Raw genomic sequence first — 22,837 nt, forward strand, 5'->3', positions numbered from 1 at the left:
AGGCCTGTATTGCAATATACTTCCCTCTTAGCATGGCCTTTGCTGCGTCCCACAGATTTTGCAGTGTTGAATTATTGTTGTCATTTGTCTCCATACATTGCTTGATCTCTGTTTTTATTTGGTCATTGATCCATTGGTTATTTAGGAGCATGTTGTTAAGCTTCCAAGTGTTTGTGGGCTTTTTTGTTTTCTTTGTGTAATTTATTTCTAGTTTCATACCTTTGTGGTCTGAGAAAATGGTTGCTACAATTTCAGTTTTTTGAGTTTACTAAGGCTCTTTTTGTGGCCTAGTATATGATCTATTCTTGAATATGTTCCATGTGCACTTGAGGAGAATGTGTATCCTGCTGCTTTTGGGTGAAGAGTTCTGTAGATGTCTGTTAGGTCCATCTGTTCTAATGTGTTGTTCAGTGCCTCTGTTTCCTTACTTATTTTCTGTCTGGTTGACCTGTCCTTTGGAGTGAGTGGTGTGTTGAAGTCTCCTAGAATGAATGCATTGTATTTTATTTCCCCTCTTAATTATGTTAATATTTGTATCACATATATAGGTGCTCCTGTGTTGGGTGCATAGATATTTATAATGGTTATATTCTCTTGTTGGATTGACCCCATCATTATGTAATGTCCTTCTTTGTCTCTTGTGACTTTGTTTTAAAGTCTGTTTTGTCTGATAGAAGTACTGCAACACCTACTTTTTTCTCCCTACTAGTTGCATGAAATACCTTTTTCCATCCCTTCACTTTTAGTGTGTGTATGTCTTTGGGTTTGAAGTGAGTCTCTTGTAGGCAGCATATAGATGGGTCTTGTTTTTTAATCTATTCAATGACTGTGTCTTTTGATTGGTACATTCAAACCATTTACATTTAGGGTGATTATCTAGGTATGTACTTATTGCGATTGTGTACTTCAGATTCGTGGTTACCAAAGGTTCAAGTTTAAGTTCCTTACTATCTACGAGTCTAACTTAACTCACTTAATATGCTATTACAAACACAAACTAAAGGTTCTTTTTTTTCCCTCCTTTTCTTCCTCCTCCATTCTTTATATATTAGGTATCATATTCTGTATTCTTTGTCTATCTCTTTTTATTACATCTTGTAACAGCTATTTAACCTTAGGAATACTTCCATCTATAGCAGTCCCTCAAAAATACACTGTAGAGACGGTTTGTGGGAGGTAAATTCTCTCAGCTTTTGCTTATCTCAAAATTGTTTAATCCCTCCTTCAGATTTAAATGATAATCTTGCCAGATAAGGTATTCCTTGTTCAAGGCCCTCTGCTTCATTGCATTAAATATATCATGCCACTCCCTTCTGGGTTTTCCTTTGTATGTGATCTTACTTCTCTCTCTGGCTTCTTTTAATAGTCTGTCCTTATCCTTGATCTTTACCATTTAAATTATTATATGTCTTGGTGTTGTCCTCCTTGGGTCCCTTATGTTGGGAGATCTGTGCACCTCCATGCCTGAGAGACTATATCCTTCCCCAGATTGGTGAAGTTTTCAGCAATTACTTCCTCAAAGACACTTTCTATCTCTCTCTCTCTCTCTTCTTCTTCTGGTACCCCTATAATACGAATATTGTTCCCTTTGGATTGGTCACACAGTTCTCAATATTCTTTCATTCCTAGGGATCCTTTTCTCTCTGTACCTCAGCTTCTTTGTATTCCTTTTCCCTAATTTCTATTTCATTTATCATCTCCACCATATCTAATATGCTTTTAATACCCTCCATTATGTTCCTCAATGATTGGATCTCTGTCCTAAATTCGTTCCTGAGTTCTTGAATATTTTTCTATACTTCTAGGAGCATGTTTATGATTTTTATTTTGAAATCTCTTTCAGAAAGGTTTATTAAGTCAGTCTCACTCGATTCTTTTCTGGTGTTGAGATTTTGCTTTGAACCAGGTTCCTTTGACATTTCATATGTGTATGTGGCACTGTCTAGGGCCCAGAAGCTCTATTCTCCATAGCTGCTCAGCACCCAGAGTGATTTCGGGGGTTGGAGGGGAGTGGTTCTGGTGCCTGGGGGTAGGAAAGAGCTGTTTCCTGCTTCCTGGCTGCTATGTCTGTCTCCGCTGCCAGAACCAGTGGACCAAATGCATGGGTGTAAGCCTCTATGCTTTGTGTTTGTAGCTGCCGTAGGCGGGGCTTCCCTCTGGCTGGCCTGACACCGGGGCAGTGGCTGCCAGTTTGCGAGCCAGGTGTGGGCTATCTGGGAGGAAGGTGCAGCAGGCTGGGTATCATGGTGGGGGCCCTTGGAGCTGCATAGCCAGCCAGGGGGATGGAGTGCCTGAAGATCATTTAAGTTCCCAATCTGCTGGGCAGAGTGCACCTGGACAATTTTGTCTGCCTGTCCTTTCTCCTGAGCAGTAAGCTCTCTGCAATCTTTGCTCTTTAAGCAGCCCTCTTGCTTTTAGGAAATCTCTCAGACTGCCCACCCAGATCAGCTGGATATGAATCCCTGTTTTCCACAAGCAGCTGGAGTCTCAGTCTCTCCAGGTGTTCTGCCTGTCTTAGCTTTCCAACCCCACTAATTAATTAACAGAGCAACATGCAACGTAGATTCGTGCTCCCAGAGCAGATTCCCAGAGCTAGGTGTTCAGCAGTCCCAGGCCTCCATTCCCTCCCTGTTCTGTTTCTCTTTCTTCCGCTGGAGAGCTGGGGTGGGGGAATGGCTTGGGTCCCGCTGGGTCACAGCTTTGGTACGTTACCTTGTTCCGTGAGGTCTTCTCTTTTCTCCAGGTGTATGCAGTCTGGCGCAGCCTTCTTTCCTGTTGCTCTTTCAGGATTAGTTGTATTAATTATATTTTCATATTATATGTGGTTTTAGGAGGAGGTTTCTGTCTCACCTCTCATGCCACCATCTTTTATCCCAAGTCTTTTTCCTGTATTTTTCTAGTAGCTTTATTGTACCTTTTACATTAGGTCTGTAATCCATTCTGAGTTGATTTTTTCCCATAGTAATAGTTCTTTGTTCCAGCACTGTTTGTTGGAAAAATTGTCCTTTCCTTATGGAATTGCTCTGGGCATCTAGTTGAAAGTTGGTTGACGATGTATGTAAGGGTCTGTTTATGGGTACTACATTGTTCCATTGATTTATTACATCTCTCTTTTTCACCAGTCCTACACTGTCTTTATTGCTGTAGCTTTATTTTAAGTCTTGAAATCAAGTAGTGTTAAATCTTCCTAGTCTGTTCGTTGGGAAATAGATTTGGCTGTTCTAGATCATGTGCATTTCAACATACATCATCGAATCACCTTGTCAATTTTTATAAAATATCCTGCTATAATTTTGATTGGATTGATTGTATCAGGACTTATTTCCTTTGTATGTCTGGATAATATTCCACTGTATAAATGTATTGATGTTGTTTATCCTTTCACCTGTTGATGGACGACTATGGGTTATTTCCACTTTTTGACTGTTGTGAATGTGCTGCCATAAATATTCATATAAGTGTTTAATACCTGTTTTCAATTATTTTGGGTATATACCTTGGAGTAGACATGCTGAGTCATATGGTAATTCTGTGTTTAACTTTGAAGAGCTACCAAACTGTTTTACACAGCTGTTGTATGATTTTACATTTCCACCAACAGTGTAGAAAGGTTCCGGTTTCTCTTGCCAACCCTTAAAGCATTTTCCTTTCTTTTAGCGATAGCTGACATGGAGGGTGTGAAGTGGTATCTCACTGTGGTTTTGATTTACATTTCTCTAATGACTAACTAATGATATTGAATATCTTTTTATGTTCTGCTTGCCCATTTGTATATCTTCTTTGGGAGAAAATGTCTTTAAGTCCTTTGCCCATTTTTAATCAGGTTTGTTTTTTGTTGTAGAGTTTTAAGTTTCTTTTGCATATTCTAGATACTAGGCCGTATATTATAAGTTATATATATAATTTGCAAATACTTCTTCCCATTCTGTAGGTTCTCTTCATTTTCTTAGTCTTTGATGCACAAAAGTTTTTAATTTTTAAAGTCCAATTTACTTTTTTCTTCTATTGTTCTTGCTTTTCATGTCATATATAAACATTCACTGCTAAATCCACGATCATGAAGATTAACCCCTATGTTTCCTTAAAGTCTTATAGTTTTAGCTCTTACATATTGATTGTTAATCCATTTGCAGTTAATTTTTTTATATAGTGCAAAGTGGGGGTACAGTTTCATTCTTTACACATGTGGATATCCAGTTGTCTCAGCACCATTTATTGAAGAGGCTGTTCTTTCCCCACTGCATGTTATTGGCCAGCTTATTGAAAATCATTAGGCCATGGGTGTGTGGATTTATCTCTGGGCTCTCAATTCTATTCCTTTGGTATATGTCTATCCTCATGGCAATACTATACAAGTTGACAGCTGTTAACCTGTAGTGTATTTCAGTATAGTATATAAATTTTTCAAGTTTTGATTACATTTTAGAAATATAAAAAAACTATAGGTAAATTCATTAAAGAGTTTATCTCCACTAAGTTCCACTTAAATTAATGTAAATTAAATTAGTCCCACTTAGTAAGTCTACTAAGATTTACACTAACACACATACAAATAAACTGATAGATAGTTGTTTATAACTTTTTGGTATGTTTCACCATTTCTCTGGGTGCATACAGAATAGAAATTTAAATATGCAGTGTGTTGGTGTATTCTGTTTGAATTTTCACAGTGTGATAAACTTACTTTGAGCCTTTGAATGAAGAACTAGTTACATAAATAAATTCAGCCTGCCAAAAGATGCTGATGCTGGCTATTAGAAGTACCAGAATAAGAACATCTGCAGATTTGTATCATATCAGGAAGGAATCACAAAGAAAAAAATAGCTGGAAGTTCTGCTTTCTATGTACATCATGGTTTTAAACTTCACTTACTATAACAAAAATTTTGGTACTTTAGAATCAGAGTATGATATGCCTCTGGAGTCTTTTAATCTACAACCTGTCTCTTTTTTTTTTTTCTCCTGTAGTAATTTATTTGCTGAAGAAACTGAGCTGTTGGCCCTGTTATTTTCCAAAGTCTGACTTTTGCTGATGGAATCCCTGTGGTGCAGTTTAATATGTTACTCTGTGTTCTTTATTTCCTGTAAATTAGTAGTTGGACATAAGGCAATCTAGAGACTTGATCAGGTTCAGATAAAAACTTTTTGTTACATGTTTATTTCATGGGTTATATTTGTGTCATTTATCAAGAGGCCTGGAATGACTTTTCAAAATCTCTTCTCATGATGTTAACTAATTTTATTTTGATTAATTTTTATTTATTTTAACACTTCAAAGGCTTTTAGAGAAGATGATGGAGAGTTTAAGATATAAGCTGTAGAGTCCAAGAATCTGGATTCATGTTTTGATTCATTACCTAAGTCAGTTCCTCTTCTCAGTGTTGAGTCTCCTGTCTGTGGAAGGGGGATGATGATTCCTACTCTTAGGGTGATTTTGAGGATTAAATGGAAAAGAACCTTGCACAGAGCCTAGCATATATTAAGTGGTTAATAAACATTCAATATTGTTGTTGTTTTGTGAATTTAAAAATATTCTAAAACAATCTGAAAAGTAGATCCTCTTTATTTATAAGTGAGGAAATTAAAGTTAGGATAGCTAATATTTTGGCTCACCTGCCTGGGTTTGCTTATGGGAAAAAGTAAATAAATTATTCAGCTGAGGCAAACAGCTCTCCTTTGTTCCCATCAATGTGTACAGTTGAATTTAGTAACCACTCATAGTAGGCTTAATTTCAAAAGAGATTTTTGCCTGTTCTTTGTTACATATTCACATTAACCAGCCCCACCAAGTGTTGGAAAGTTGGGTCTTTGTTGAATAAACCATACCACAGCACATTTTATGCTTATAGTACACTGAGAAACACTTAATGTTTTTATTTTACAGTGTAATGTTCAAGTTCAGAAATGCCTTATGTGGATCGTCAGAATCGCATTTGTGGTTTTCTAGACATTGAAGAAAATGAAAACAGTGGAAAATTTCTTCGAAGATACTTCATACTGGATACCAGAGAAGATAGTTTTGTATGGTACATGGATAATCCACAGGTTTGTAAAATCCAGAGGGTTACCTTTCTTCAAAAGCATAGTTTTCATTATTACTTAACAAACTATATAGCTGTTAGGATTTGTTTTCCTAAACAGAACATACTTAGATTTAATTCTACTGGCTGCATTCTTCCTGCCTTGCATCCCCAACTCCTGCTGTCTTATTTTAATTTCAGAAGATAAAACTAAGTTTATTTCATAAAAATTTGTGCACATGTACATTTACTTTTTTAAAATTTTTCCTGGGGAGAGAGATGCTATCTCTAGTAGAAAATTCTTAAAACATTAAATTTAAGATACTGTCTGATTATAATGGGGTATGTGGTGGGGACTTGATAATAGGGGGGAATGTAGTAACCACAGTGTTGCTCATGTGAAACTTGAGCATAGGATTGTATATCAATGATACCTTAATAAAAATAAATTTAAGATACTGTCTCTAGGACAGAAATTACTACCTTTTGGTAAATAACTAGACCAGTTGACACTCTTGCATGTATGTAGTCTCTTACAGTATCAGACTTGAGTGTTAGCCATTGTAATGCTGTGTATGAATGAGATGCACTTTGATTTTATTGTCGCCTTGCAAATCACTGGGGGGAAATGCCATAAATTAAAATTTAAAACCCCAGTTTTAAGATTTGTGAGAGACCTTAATTTAGAGATCATCTGTCAACTAGTTTTTACATTTTCTCTATCTATGTAACTCTTTATTCACATTGAGATGTACATTGCAAGGAAGTGTGTGCAAAGCAAGGGATGAATCCCTTGCAATCTTCTAAGCTGATCTGGTTTGTGGGCTTCTTGTGCAGGTGAGGAACATAAAGGCGAGGGAAGAGCAGGAACTGGTAGGAGGCTCTGTTCTGTATCACAGAGCTGGATCTAGATTCCCTGACAGCTTGTCTAGTGTTCTTTACTACTCTATACTGATTATAGGTTAGACAAAATACAGATGTGCTAATGCATTTATATTCGTTTGTGTGGAATTAGAGTCGTAAAGGACCTTAGTATTAATTTAATGCCCTCCTTAGTGCCAGAAACCCATCTATCCCTGATCTTCACTTTAGCTGTTGTTTAAACTGCACATTCCTAAAAAGTACTTACTATATTTGTGACAGCTTTAATTATTATTTGTTCTGTGAGCCAAAGTCTAGTTCCTTGTATCTTCTACCCATTAATCCTACTTTTGCCCTCTTGTCTGTAAAGTTAGTCCTTTACCCACATGCATCCTTTCAAATTTTGTAGGATTATTTGCATTTTAATTCAATCTATATTATTTGAGTGCTGACTTTGTGTTAGACTCTTTTTGCTAGGAACTGTTTTCTGTCCTTATAGAGCTTATTGACTCTGTTTTATTCCCTTATCTCTGGGTGTACCCAGCTTTCTTGGGTGGTAGGTGGCAGTAACATGGCTATGCAACTACATGATTATATCTTTATTTACTTGGCCAGACTCAGTGGGACAAGGAACAGGTCAGCAGAAACCAAAATTTCATGTTTCCCTTTTTTTTTTTTTAACATAAATCAAATTCCTTCCTTTTATGACCTCTCTTTATCTGTGGCACAATCCCCTCCCAAACTCCTTTTCTCAAGGTAGAAAGTAACGTCCCTCTGACTCCCTCTAATTACTATTTACTAGATTCCAGTTTCTGGTTCTCCTCACCTATGCGAACTATTACACACAGTTCTGCCTTTGTTTGCTCCCTGATTTGTCTCTCTTCACAAGATCTGGTTGACTTAATATGGTTTCTTCTGAATTTTATTTAAGACTCCTTGGTTGTTTTTCTGTCCTTATATAATATGTTCTCCTCCCTCAGAATTCTTCCTTTTTTCAGTGCTTCCTTCTTAAACAGAGCTAAATGAAATAAGTACAAAATAGAATATGTTCATATGCTGAAGAAAATAAACTTCGAGTTCATAGTTAGCAGAGGGAGTTAAATCTTCATGGAAGTGGTAACATTTGGAATTGACCTAAAAGGACAGATAAGATTCTCCCACAGGTGGAGAAGTGGGTATTCCAGTTCTTAAAGAATTGCATAGGCAAGGAAATCAAAGCAAGAAGGCCTGTGGCATATTTGGAAATAGCTCACTTTGGCTATAGTAGGGAGGGTATATGTTAAAGTTTGTGCTCAGCTAGGTCTTCATTACACTAATGGTGTCATTAGTGCGCTGGTTTTTCTATGAGTGTAGTCCAGAATATTAAATCTGTCTTTTTATTCAGTTTTTTCTTAATAATTTTCTCTCTTCTTTCCAACTGGTAAGAATCTTTTATACTCTTGATTCTGTCAACCAGTGTGTTAGCCATCAGTACCATTTTGTGTCACTTTTAAATGTGTTAAGACTTAAATCTCATTATGAAAACTCCAGTAAAATGTCTTGCTAATATTATATTAGGTTGAACCATGTGAAATTACCAGTATACTACCATTTTGATAAACTAAAAAATGACAATTTCATGATTTAGTCTAGTTGCTTATGTTACAGTGCTGTTACACAGTTATACTGATCATAATAACTCTGATAATGAAAGAAAATTAGTTTTGGGCTCATCTATCCTTAGGGAGCTATTCTCCCTTTGTTTTGATTTCTTTACCACTAACCATTGGTTTAAAAATCAATTCTAGCTTATTACTAGTGATCAGTTTAGGATTTTCTGTGTCTTGTTGAGGGCTTAGGTAATGGTGGAGAATTAAATAATTGAATAGCTGTATTAGATGAATTTCAAGAAATTTGAAAAAGTATTTTGGCAAAATGAATGCAAATAGCTTATTTCCCTTATCTTAAATGTCACATTGATTTGTTGTTTCTTGTTTATTGTCAAGAAATTTGACATCAAATTTTGAAATGCGTTTTTTCCTCATTGAACTTGGCAGCAGTTGTACTGGTCTGTAGAAACTAGGTATTTTGCATATTTTTTATCTCCCAGCTACTTACATTTCCCTGTACTTTGCCACTCTAATTTATGACCCTTTAAGTCATGCAGCCAATGACACAGTTTCTTATAGCTCTTCCTCACACAAAGGCTTAGAGCTGTATTCAGCTAGTTAAAATAATATACTTATGGAGGACTTAGAAGAAAAATAGGACTTCTGAATGGAAGGGCAGCAGTGTTTGAAAAAAATCACTTTGATATTAGTTAGGAGATCTAGAAGACATTTTATCATTTCATTTCCTTATCCAAAATTAAAAAAACAAAACAAAACCAAAAAAACCTCTAAGCATAATTATGTATAAGAACACAGCCACTTCATGCATTATGGTGGAACAGAGTAGAGTTCAATTTTGTTAGCACATGTAAACTTTTTTTCAGACCTACTAAATATTTGGGCTGAAAAAGTTGATTTGTAAAATGTGATGTTAAAATATCTAATTTCTTAACTTTTTAAATTATGTATAGAACATTATAAAATAAATACATAATATTGGATATTAATTATATATTAATTTGTTTCTAGAACCTTCCTTCTGGATCATCACGTGTTGGAGCCATTAAACTTACCTACATTTCAAAGGTAGTCTTTCTGTATTGTCTTACTTTCATGCATGACGTAAAATCCCTTAGAATGGGAGTGTGAGTAAAAGGAGCTATTTCCTTTCTACGTCATTTAGTGATGATGTTCAGGTTCATATCGTGCTGCACACAGTAACTGGTTACTGTGTTTAGGAAGTTCTTTGATAGAACTAGGAAGAATAAGGAGTTAACAGGAGGTGGCAAACTGCAGAAGTTAACTTTTATGATCAGGTATATGAACAATAGAAGAGAGAAATCAGTTAACAATTAGGTTCAATTTTTGGGAAATCTGGAGATTTTCTAAGTCTGTATTATGTTTTTTAAAACTGTTTCCACTTTTTAATTCCATTACTTTTGACCTTTTGTTTCTTTGTTTTATTTTGAGGAAACTATGAGCCATCTTCATGGTGAAAGAATGATCTGTCCCTCATTTCACTTTGTACTAATTTCTGTTTTCTTATTTGTCAATTTTTCTGGAATTTTTGCAATACTATTTTTCTTTTCTTTTCAAAAACATAAATTTGATATTGTCGGGTAGTTTTGTTCCCTTATTTTCTTTTATTAGTGTTTGGGGAACTGGGATAGAGATGCTGAGTAACAGCCTTATGGGTTTTTTGTATTTTATACAAGATAATAAGTTTGTTGATGGCTTAAGATATGAGATGTGAAAAGTAGCAGCACAGTATGATTCAGTAATATGCATACTGTTGTGCATGTATCGGGATTTGTTAGCAAAGGTCTTCAGTAGATCAGTTTACAAATGTGCCTCTATTTGAAGACATATTTTTATAAATAAAATATTATCAATATCACAGTAGAGCTATTCATTTTCATTGACAAAAAAATTACCCTTGGGCAATAAAGATTACATGTTTAAAGGGAAACATTTTACATTAAAGCCATATTATGTAAATTTACAGACAAATATTGACAAATATTGTGTAAGTATACCACAGGTATTCCTATAAATTAAGACATTTAATAAATGCTTCAGGGTAGCTTGCAGGTTATAGTCTATAGAGCCTAGTGTCGAGAAGCATAAAAATACATTATAATGTTTAGAGCCCTGATTTGCTTGATTGCCTGCAGTATACATGTACTATAATGTAAATATACTGCCAAGCATTTTTGACTTTCAGTGAAGTGATGTGGAATGGCCTATTTTATTAGAATAGGCAGTTGAGAGTGAGATTGCCCATCTGCTTGTATCTTTTCAATTGCTTATTGCCTGGTCTTTTCAAAAATGGAGCTCTTTTTAAAAATTAAGTATTAATTAAGCAAGCAGGCACCCTGGCCAGCTGCTTTCCCCTCCTCCATTGTGTGGTCCTGTTAACTTTCATCTCTGTCCCATAGCTTACTGAAGTTTGAATTGTACAGTTTGTACTCTAGACATGCCACTTTTTTTCCAGAATTTATTCCTGGAACAAATTTCATTGTGACTCAGGCTGTGAATTTGTAGTTGGGATCAGTCAGGAATCCCAGACTTAGAATTTCTTTTGAAGGTGCAAAAAGATGCTGCAATTTTAAGTTTTAACACTGGTGACAGCATGGCAACAGGCATGAATGGGCTTCCCAGGAAGCTACTTTATTTCAAGGGATAGTTGTAGCCAGGTGCGGTTAGTTGCTCCACCTTCTAAAAGGAACCGTGTGCTGCATGCAGTGAAGTGACCCCATTAATTTTGGATTTTTGGACTTTACCTTACTAAAAAGACAATCTCCCCCTTGTCCCCCTCTGTTTTCTTTTGCAGTTCACAGCTAACTTAGAAATAATGCAGTTTGGAAAGAATAGTTTCTGTTTTCATTGATGGTACTTTGAAAATTATGTTTAAAAATATTTATATGTGTGACATAAAACTTAATGGTTTACTTTCAGTGTCTTCACATTTCCTTTGAAGAAAAAACAAGTTTGTTCAGAGACACACAGTAGTATCATTTGTTCTGAACACCTTACAGTTGACATCCATACCCTATATTTAATTTGCAGTTCTTTTTCAGTTTCCTTCAAAATTTAATTTTAGATCTATGTGCTGAATGTATATGGTTATTGGGAAATCATACGTGTGGAAGTTTACACTGTATTTAAGGTTGGTTATGGTAGCATATGAAGAAGTGTGTGACTCATTTCTCTCTTTCTTGTTAGGTCAGCGATGCAACTAAGCTAAGGCCAAAGGCTGAGTTCTGTTTTGGTAAGTAGCCATATTTTATGTGTTCGTTATTTTATGTTTGATACACCATATTATAAAAGAAGAGTCACCAAAGCTACAGACAGAAACCTACAGTGTGATTAATTATTCTAAGACACATTCCCTTGAAACCACCTCCCAGGTGAAGAAATAAAACTTTCCCCTTTCCCCTAAAGCCTCTTTTCCATGTTCCATCCTGTCACCAGCTCCTCCATCTCCCCATTTGAAATCATTATATAGGCATTTATTGTGATCACCTCCAGTGAGATTTCAGGTCATTTTTAACTTTCTTGCCTTGTGTTATTCTATATTAAATACATAAATAATGGAAAGGATTTGGTTTTCAGCTTGTGGGTAATGAGAAGTTTATAGTTGGGGGGCAGGGGTAATAAAAGATACCTGATTAACTTGTTCAGACATTTAGTGAATGTCTAGTATATGTACACTGTGCTTGACACTGGGGCTATAAGAGTAATAACAAGCAATTGCTGCCCTTTCAAATCTCACAGACTGGCTTTCTCAAGACAGATGGAGTACCAGGTATAATATCATTGCATTTATTACAGTCAGTAGATAAAGGGATGTATAATCTATTAAAGAAGCACAAAGGAAGGGTTTAAAATCCTTATTGGTGATCTCAGGGGTCAGGGAACCACACTGGATGAGGAACCACTTTAGTTGGTGGCCAACTAACCCTGATCATTCTTTACCATTGGGGAGAAAAGGTGGGAGGGCCACATGGACAGGCGTGCAGAGGAGAGGAGCATGGTGTGCATGGGGGATTGAACACTCAGGGAAGCTGGAGGGAATGGAGACTAAAAAGTAAAAAAGGCAGGCAGAAGTCAGGGTGTAATATGTGGACAAGTGGTTTTTTTGTTTGTTTTTAAAAATGCAGTGAGAAATCGAGAGCATCTAGAAAGTAGAAACAAGATAAAGGAAGGGGTTTTTTTTGGTATGGATAGGAGGGTTGTGATGCAGGTAGATTAGGTAAGTGGCTTTCATACTACTATCCTTACATAGGACCTAGTTAGGGCGGTGGCCGTGAGAAAAAGAGGAAGGATCAACAGCATGAGAAGGGAAAGTGCAGGGACTTGGTGACTGGTTATGTGGGAGTTGAAGAGACATGCTTCAGGTTGGTTTGCTTCAAGTGAAGAAATGAGGAATCCAAGAGAGCTGATTAGATAGTGTCAAGTGTTTGGACAGGACTTGGAAGGGGGAAACATCCCAATGGGAATGCTGTAGTGACAGTGGTTGATGGAACTTGAAGATCAAGAAAGGAGAGATTTGGAATCTGTTGAAACAGTGGGTGATAATTGAAGCTGGGAGAATCGATACACTCTGAGAGTATGTTAGTGGACATTATTGATGGAAGGGACCAAATTAGGGGTGGCCACCTGACATCAAAGGGGACTATTTTACATGAAATATCCTTCTTGCAGTAGAATTAATGTTGAAGTTCTTTGTTCTCTCTTGCTTGATAAGTGCAGGTGTCTTTTGTAGGCAGTAGGTTAGGGAGAGCATCTGATAGCAATCATATATGTCCAGTAAGAAAATAGGTTATGAGCAGCATGTAATATAGCTGTTCAGAGAATCCATCATGCTGTATTTGGTACCACTAAGACATTTTTTAAAGTTAGGTGTTCATTACAAATTTATAATGCTGGTTACTAAATAGGGAAATGCCTCAGAGCCTTGTGAATGAAAGGCTGCTGGCGGCAAGTCAGGTAACAGAGAACTTTATATTTAGCTTTATATTTTATATTAATGATGCACATAATTCTCAACAAGTCTTTTTAATGTAAAATCTCAAACTTACAGTTTGAAGGAATAGTAATACACACTAATAGATTTGACATTCCGTTATTGGGGTATTTGGAATAGGTGAATAGGTGGAATCAAACAACTAATTAAAATTTGTTAATTATTGGTCTGCTAATAGTTAATTAGTTCTCTACTACTAGAGGGAATAGAGAAAAGATTCATAAAATGCTAGCCTACAGAGAGGGAGGCACTGGCTTCTAAAACAGAACCACAACTTCGATTCAGAATGGCAACACAAAGCCTCTGTTTCTTCTCAGATTGCCCAAAAACAGGGAGAATACAAAAGACTCAAACCATTTTTGATGAAACTAGCAGACATCTGTCACTCACAGTATAAAGATGGGAAGTGGGTGGAGGAACGGTAAATGACTGAGCAGGGTAGAAGAAGAGGCCAGTGAAAAGCTAGCCCTTTCGGTGTCCTGCCCCAACCCCAATTCTAGGTAGACTTAGGTACTGGATACAGGCTTGGAAGCAACAATGAGAGGGGCCTGAGAACAGGAACTTTGATTGTCAAACAGCCTGTAGTCTCAGCTTCCATCTTGCTCAGCAAGACAGCTGCCTTTCCCCCATCCCAGCAGGAAATGCCATGTGTAGTATCTCCAGAAATAGAATCAGGGAGCCTCTGTGCTTGGGGACACTAGTCCTAGAGAAGGGGAGAGATGAGGCATGAAACTGAAAGTAGAGGGATTGAATGGAAGTCTGCGTACTGAATGCAACCCTTTCCTGTGTCCAGCCCCAGAGCGCTGGGCAGCCAGGTGCAAGTGGTAAGACTGAACACCTAGAGAAGAGAGCCATAAGCGTGGACATCTGGACATTAATGCTAAAGAACTTGCCATGCAGCTTAGTCCACCAGCCTGCAACCCTGCATATATTCAAGAGAGCTTCCGTTTTTAGGACCTTGTTTTTAAATATGAATAGGCAGCCCAGGATTACGTGACATTTGAAGAGAGAGAATTATCAAATAGGAAAAGGAATTGAGGCAATGCAAAACTCAGAAAAGGAATTGAGACAATGCAAAACTCAGAAAAGGAATTGAGACAATGCAAAACTCAGAAGAAAAAGCCAAAAAAATCTAAAACTAGAACAAAGTTAGATAAGAAGAGAAATAAGAAAATTAGAGGCTCCATTAAGAAAGCCCAATGTCTGGATAATAGAGAAAGAATGGAGGGAATAGAGAAAATTGAAAAAAAAAAAATAGTTGTCTCACCCATTCAATCTGTAACATATTTGAACCATTACTAGTTGATTCTAGGTTGAGAGATGATTTTTGTTTGCAGTCATGCTAATGTTTTTTGTTCAGGTTTTATCTATTTGTTATGTTCACTGTGATGGTAAAGATTTGAACTGAAGTAAAGAAGTACTCTAAGTGAAAAGGTACTAAGAACACAGTCTCTGGGATGTATTCCTTACACATGATAAATACATGTATTGCTTTAAAAGCTTGGGAACTTACAGGTTTTGTAGGGTTTTTTTTACATTGAAGTTTTTTTCTTCCTTTCCCTGTCCTCACCTCCCCCAACATTGCTAATATGCCACTTTTCAGTAATTTGCTTCACGTTTTCCACAATGCTTCCTTACTTAGAAATCTCCAGATGATGATGATGAAGAAGAAGAAGGTCTATTGTGTCCCAAGCACTGTGCTAGTTTCTTGACACACGTCACCTCCACATCTGAGGACTAGATGGGTGGTATTCCATTTCATAGATGAGGAAAACGGGGCTTAGAGACATTAAATAATTTTTATAAGATAATGTTGCTATACATGCATGCACTAGTCAGGTCTGACTGACTCCAGGCTCTGATTTTTTTCCCCCTTGATCATTATCACTGTGCCTCTTCCTGCCATGTAGTAATACTTGAAAGCACATGAGTTTTTATTCAATCTGTAAGGTGTGCTGAGTCTTTTAGAGATATGTTTGCCTCCCTTCCTTTAAAGGAGGTCCTTATATAAATGATACTCATCCAAAAAATGTCTGTCTGAAGCACTTGCTTTGTAGTAGGAGTAGTGTATTACTAAGGGCTTTTCAAACTCCTCAGTTGTTCTAGGCAGATGCCCAAAACAATGCTGAGGGGAAGAAGCCATCATGGGAAAAGATCAGCTTCAAACCTAAGCTAGAAAAAGATTATGGAAGGCTGCTTTACTGATCGTTAGAAATTAAAAACAAAAGCTATATACATATTGACATATACAGTATCCTAGTGAGTTACTAATTTATCTTAACTTATATTTGTGGCATTTATAATTTCTCCATTCTCTAGTAAGATATAAAAGAACTGATTCACAGTGTTTTAAAAATTACCTTAGTTTCCAGATTAGTTGTTTTATAGCATTTCACAATATATGATTTGACTTCCTTTGTAAGACCATCATCCCAACCCAGGAAGCTCTCTAGCTTAGTGTCTCGGTCTCATTTACAATTTAAAAATCTTGTGCATAGGAGAAATCATATCCCTGTTCCTTTAGTCATATTCAACTGAATGCAAATATATCATTTAAAATTTTGATGGAGACTTTGGAAGTTATTTTTGTATTTCAAAAATTGCAACAGTGTAGTTACTCAGATGCATTAGCTCCTAGAATAATAATTTCTTAAAAATAAGCACACATATAATTAATAAGTTTTAATTCAGGGGTTGACTATGGTAGTTTGTAAATAACTGCGCAGGTGTGCTTTACTTTATACAAGCAGATCGTCGCTAAAGGGGTGTATATAAACTAAATTGCATAAAAAGTTCTAAATGTACTAAGATTTTAAATATAAAGAAAACACGTAAGTGCTAGAAAAAAATATTTTTATAATCTTGAATTGGGGAGATATTCTAAACATGATAAGAAAGCTAGAGTTATTAAAGGCAAAGGAAAATTGATGGAGTATTTATTTGATGAAAGATACCATGAACAAAGTGAAAAGACAAATCACAGACTGGGAAAAGTACTTGAAATAAATCAGGATTAATATAAAAGCTCTTATAAATCAATCAAAAATAAGTGAACAACTCAGGAGAAGTATTGGTAACGAAAATAAATTTAAAAACCCTATAAAACAAATACAGATGGCCATTAAACATGTAAAACTAATTTGTCTCAATCATCAAAGAAATTCAAATTTAAATAAGGTATAGTTATTTATCAGTTAGGTCAGGGAATGCTGTATCAGTCAGGGTCCTGAATGAGGAAAACATACCACATTAGGTATTTCAAACCCAGGGGTTTGTTACAGGGAATTGATTACCGAAATATTGGAGGGCCGAAAGAGCACAAAGGGAATGCTGAAGTGACCCAGATGTTAGAAACTGCAGGAAGCAGCTGCCACCCCTAGGGGCCCGGGGAGATGAAACAGGTAGTATTGCCAGAACCCGAGGACTTTGAAGGAGGGGCCCACCACCCAGGAATTAGTGAGGAGTCTGAGGGGACTGCAAGGCTGGCATAGAGAGCGGCAGAGGAGCCTGGAGCAGTAGCTAGCGGTGTGCTGCTGCTAGAGGGCGGTGGGAGTCTGCAGGCCTCCTCTCCCGACCTCCCGCTCACCTTCCAATCTCCCGTTAGTACCTTCCCGTAGCAGAACATGGCCTGAGCTGGCAAGGAGGTTGAGGAAAATTTTCTCAGACTCTTCAGCCTCAATGTCACGGAGCTTTGGGGCTGAAATAAGAGGTACCTAACTACCTAGGTACTAATTATCGGTATTAGATGAAATACTTCTTTGCATACACTTGGTAGGAATGTAAATGGATTCATCCTCTTGGAAAGACAATTTGCCAGTATCTGTAGTAATTTTAAATGTGAATTCCCTTTGATCCAACAAGTCTATGTTAAGAAATTTTTCCTGTGGAAATGCTAGACCAAGTATGGAGAAATATATGTATGTGATGTTTCATTGGGCTATTTTATATAATTTCAAGAATTGGAAATACCCTATATGTCTATCATTAGGGGATTGGCTAAATATATCATGGTATTTCTTTTCTTTTTCCTTTTTTTTAAAATTTAACCTTTATTTAAGGAAAGACATGGTCATTAAAAAAAAAAGTTTTACTTACGTTATTGAGTGTTAAAAGCAGTGTTATATGTGGTTTAACATTTTGTCAAATCCAAGAGAGTCACAGTATTGAACCTGGCATGGTTTTTCAACTGCTGCAAAACATAAATTTAGAGGTAAAAAGTGCAAAATTTTGTGTGTTGTAGTTTATTTTTTCTTTCAACAGTTATGAATGCAGGGATGAGGAAATATTTCCTACAAGCTAATGATCAGCAGGACCTAGTAGAATGGGTAAATGTGTTGAACAAAGCTATAAAAATCACAGTAAGTATGTGTTTTTCTTTGTGAAAGTTTTTTAATGTCTGGAAGTTATCTTTACATTTTGAAAATATGCCTGCTGAATGTCCCCAGCTTACCAACAGGTTGCATGCTCAAAGTTAACTTTGTATTAACACAGCTGTTTATAATACTGATGTATTTTCTTGTATATATGTCTAACAGCCCTTAAAATCAGCCCATAAATACCTTTTTAACCCATTGTTTACCTAATAATGGTACATATTACTGTTAATTGTAACCATGCTTATAATAATGTTTCTAGGAGAAAGTGCATGTAGAGTTCTACCTTGAGAATATGTTTTTCCTTCAAGAGGAGAGGAAGAGGCTTTCTGCCGCCCACCCGTAATACAGTAGGCACCCACTTCTTCCAAGCTGGAAATGGCACTGGTGTTAGGTAGGGTAGGATTTGAAGATAGGGGCAGAAAGGGGAGGTGAAGGGCTTAGAAATGACATACAGGGAAGGGACTGGATCTGAAGAGCTGTGGCCGCTGGAGGGTCCTGCTCTTGTGGCGTGTGTATCAGGCTGTCAGCCTTATGCCTGTCCTGCTTTTTTTTTGCTTTGAGTTCTTGCCGCCTTGCCCTCCTCTTCTATGCTGTGGCGTCCTGCTTCCAATCTGGACTTTTCTTTTTGGCTTTCTGATGAACATTAATATGTGTTTATTATTTGCAGTATGCCAGGCCTTGTGCTGAAGGTTTTACCTGAATTATCTGGAAAAGTGAGGCTTAGAAGGATTGAGTAACTTTTACAGGTTTCATAGTTGGTGAACTGTGCTGTGAGCCAAATCAGATGGTTTGACCCTGGAGCTTAACTCAGGCTTCCTGAAAATAAGAGCCCTTTCCTTATTACTCTTTTTCCTAAAGCCAAAAGCAAACTTTTCCCCTCTAGGGAGTGTTTATTCCTGGTAATGATAAGCAAGTAAACAGATGGTTACCTGATTATACCTCTCCTTACCTTTCTTGCCTTATATACTTGTAGAAACACATAGTAGGCCTGCATGGGAAGGGGCAGGAAGGAGTTCCTGTGTGAGGTTTGTGTAAATTGAAGTGTGTTTTTACTAAAGTGTAGTTGTTTACCGACCCTAAACCAAAAACATATGCCCTGAAAGTTAGCATATGTTAGTCACTTGTTAGCTTCCATCTAAAAAGAGTGATTCCATATTTATATTGCAACACAATAAAGAGTTAATATAACTACAGCTGTTCTCAGAGTCAAGTTGAATTTTTTGTTTTGCTCCAGAACAGCTTGTTACCACATCACAGAAAACACCCACGTACTGCATCTGATCTGTACATGAAGCAGAAGTTATTTTAGGTTTGTGCACTTTCAGGAAAGCAATGTTTTGAACTGCTTCAGAAGTACATATTCTTAACAGGTCTCAACTGATTGTTTTTAACTCTTTTAATAAATACTCCCTATTGGAAAGTTTCTTTAGAAAGACAGTATCTAGTAACTTTACTGGATGAATTCATTTTTTACAATTTGCACTAATAAACAGCACAGCTCTCTTAGTGCTTTAGAGAAAAAATAGTGAATGTCTCAGGCTTTCTGCCATTTGGGGGATTCCTGAATTGTTACATATAATTTATTAATGGTGTGAAACTGTCTTACAAATGACATTGTTAAGCTTATTTGAGTGCTGGAGAAACTGATTTGTTGATGTTTCAAAGTATGTGGACTTTTAAATAGCTTTTGTGGTCTTGCAGATTTATTTTACATGTTGAAATCTTTATGGTTTTTAAGAGAAATCTTGGTATTCATGCTTTTATGAGTAATATTTTTATAATTCATATTTAGAAACTATAAATACATAAAGATAGAAATCCTTAGCTTGTCAACAAAATGATTATAAATATATTGAAGTGAATATAGAATTGATAACACATTAAATATCAACTTTATATAGATAAATATTTACTCATAAAGTAGCAATGAAAGAATTTAACATACTTTAGTAAGATACATTTTATTTAATTTTTTCTTCAAAAAAAACCTTGCCAGATGCATTTTACACATCTGAGTGGATTAACGTGTTATCTCTAATTTGTTATACTTTCCTGTGGAAATTGCTGATGATTTATATTTAGATAACCTTGAAAAATTAAGTTTACATTTTAATATATGTGCAGTTTACCTTTCTGTGGAATCACTCCAAATGACATTTTGGTCAACTGTAATTTAGTGGTCTGAGTACAATACAATATATAAACTTAATATTTATTGAAATCCAAAGGGAAAAAGATTAGAATGTTTAATATCTTGATTTAGGTGATGCTTACGAATGTATACATGTCAGAATTCATCAACCTGTGCCACTGAGGTTTGTGCATTGCATGTAACTCAATTTAAAAAACTAAAAAATTAACCAAATTAGGTCTTGAGAGTTCTGTGGTTTCAGAATAAGGTGGCTAGAGGAAACTGCATAGGGGCGCAGTGGTTACTTAGCCCTTCCTAATTATAGTACTTTGCCGTCTTACCAGGTTATCCTCCAGCAGTAGTATGTAGCTTTCCTTACCTTCCTGAAGGTGGCTGCCATTAAAATTTTTTTTCCTCTTATTAAAAAAACAAAACAAAACAAAAAACAGTAGTAGAGGAATCAATCCTGAAAGGAGACTCAGTGACTAGAGTTTGGAACATCAAATTTTAAAGTCTATTTCCAACTAACTATTCATTTCTATTAACATAATTATGGCAGTCTCTGGTCTTCTACTGATTGAGGGATATCCAAGATACATATGTATGTATTCCTAAACAGAAACTTACTATTTTTTAAAAGTGTCTTTTCTCACTATGGATTTTAATTAAAAATCTGTATTAGATTTTAATCTAAAATTTAGTGTCTTGAAGTTGTGGCATAATTTCCACATTTTTTTTTTCTTTTTTTAAATTGGCAACTGGGAACACAGGACTTTGGTCCTGACAAAATGCTACATGTGCCTCAAGGTGCAAGGGCTTCACACTTCATACTAGTGGTTTTCAGTCAGCAGGTCATAGGTGGAGCCCTCACAAGGGTTGTAACACTCAGGAGTCCGTGTTGGAACCTTTTGGTTTCAGTCTTCACACCGTGTTGTAATTCTACATTTTGTTTATCTTTTCATTCTGTAGTCATTTTTGCCTTTCCGTTTCCTACTGTTAGGATCACGTGCAGATGCCTACTAAAAATACCTACGAATTTCTCACAAAAAATAGTCACGAGAGGAAAGAAAGCCTGGGAGAGGGAAAGAAGGCAGTATGCAGTGAAACCAAGGGTGTTCAGGGCCTTTGATACTATCTGTCTAGTGAGATATCTTTTCTGATTCTCATTAAATAGTTGGCTGATTCTTTTTTTTTTGTCCTGGAAATACGTTTATTTTAATGATTGAATTTAGACTAACTCTTCATTAAGAATTTTTAAGAGAGTTGGTATATTTGTGGGTGTTTTGCTTGTATTTTTCTTTTTCTTAGGACATGATTATAATTCACATAATTTTTATGGTAAAATGCAATTCTAAGTTAATCATTGAACTCTAATATTGAAATTAATGCTGAATTTAGCATTTTGCTTTCTTATAAGAACAAATTAGAAGCAGTGGGCTTAACAACATAGACAAAGATTCAATATGCTATCATTTCTGGAAGAAAAATGGAAAAACCAATGTGAATTTCAATATATTTTTAAGGTTGTATTAAAGGTTTTTCATAGGAAATTCCCATATATGACTAAATTCAACTTCTTGAAAGGGGGAATCACTTTTTTTATATGGGTCACCTATTAGCATCACATTCAGCTAATACAGTTGAATAGATAACTCAGAATCTCTCTGGTTTCAAATTCCCTTAATACTATATTCTGTTCTTAGTGGGATAACTTGGTCACATTTTCTCTTTCAGAGTAATCAAAATACATGATGCTGTTCATGGGAAACACAATGAGCTTCCTTACCGAATTGTTTCCAAGTGTAGTGTCCTTTGTAGCACTTTGGCACTTAAGCATTTATGGAAATCTTGTGAAATAAAATTCTATCCATTACTGTATTGTCTTTAAAAAGCACTTGGAAATGTACAACCTCTTAGAAACAACTCTTAGAATTCTGGAGGCATTCCCCTTCAGATCAGGATTCATTCCTCTTCCTCTTGCACTTGCGCATCTGCCAGTGGACTGGCATTGCAGTGTAAGTATGGCGGGGAGGGGGCTCGTGAAGCTGGGGGGAAAAGCCGGCGGGTTGAGGGAAGCAGCTCCAGGGGCATTTAATATAATGCTCAGTAGCATAATGGGTGTGTGAGCATTTTTTTTTATTAAGGTAAGGTATCACTGATACACATTCTTATGAAGGTTTCACATGAAAAACATTGTGGTTAGCACATTCACCCGTATTATCAAGTCCCCTCACACCCCATTGCAGTCACTGTCCATCCCCATAGTAAGAAGCCACAGAGTCACTACTTGTCTTCTCTGTGCTACACTGTCTTCCTCATGACCCCCCACCACACACCATGTGTACCAATCATAATGCCCCTCAATCCTCCTCTCCCTCCCTGCCTCCCTCCCTCCCCATCCACCCTCCCCTACTTCTCCCCTTTGGTTACTGCTGTTTCCTTCTTGGAGTCTGTGAGTCTGCTGCTGTTGTTCTGTTCCTTCAGTTTTTCTTCGTTATTATACTCCACAAATGAGGGAAATCATTTGGTACTTGTCTTTCTCCACCTGGCTTATTTCACTGATCATAATACCCTCTAGCTCCATCCATGTTGTTGCAAATGGTAGGGTTTGTTTTTCTCTTATGGCTGAATAATATTCCACTGTGTATATGTACCACCACATCTTCTTTATCCATTCATCTACTGGTGGACACTTGGGTTGCTTCCATTTCTTGGCTATTGCAAATAGTACTGCAATAAACATAGGGGTGCATCTCTCTTTTTGAATCTGGGATCTTGTTTTCTTTGGGTAAATTCCTAGGAGTGGAATTCCTGGGTCAAATGGTATTTCT

General features: G+C 36.5%; 1 protein-coding gene across 4 annotated transcripts in view; it reads left to right on the plus strand.

Annotated features, from left to right (window-relative positions):
* PLEKHA1 (pleckstrin homology domain containing A1) overlaps positions 1-22,837 on the plus strand; it is a 54,773-nt gene that overhangs the window by 14,369 nt on the left and 17,567 nt on the right. For 3 of the 4 annotated variants that reach the window (XM_036898615.2, XM_036898616.2, XM_036898614.2), the window contains exons 2-5: positions 5,885-6,045; positions 9,500-9,556; positions 11,696-11,741; positions 17,760-17,857. In XM_036898615.2, the coding sequence (XP_036754510.1) occupies positions 5,905-6,045; positions 9,500-9,556; positions 11,696-11,741; positions 17,760-17,857 (342 nt within the window). In that variant the 5' untranslated portion in view covers positions 5,885-5,904. Of the gene's footprint in view, positions 1-5,884; positions 6,046-9,499; positions 9,557-11,695; positions 11,742-17,759; positions 17,858-22,837 lie in introns of those variants that run through there. The other variant, XM_036898618.2, reaches the window with a different exon arrangement.

The sequence above is a fragment of the Manis pentadactyla genome, chromosome 8, assembly GCF_030020395.1.
Source record: "Manis pentadactyla isolate mManPen7 chromosome 8, mManPen7.hap1, whole genome shotgun sequence".
Classification (NCBI taxonomy): Eukaryota; Metazoa; Chordata; class Mammalia; order Pholidota; family Manidae; genus Manis; species Manis pentadactyla.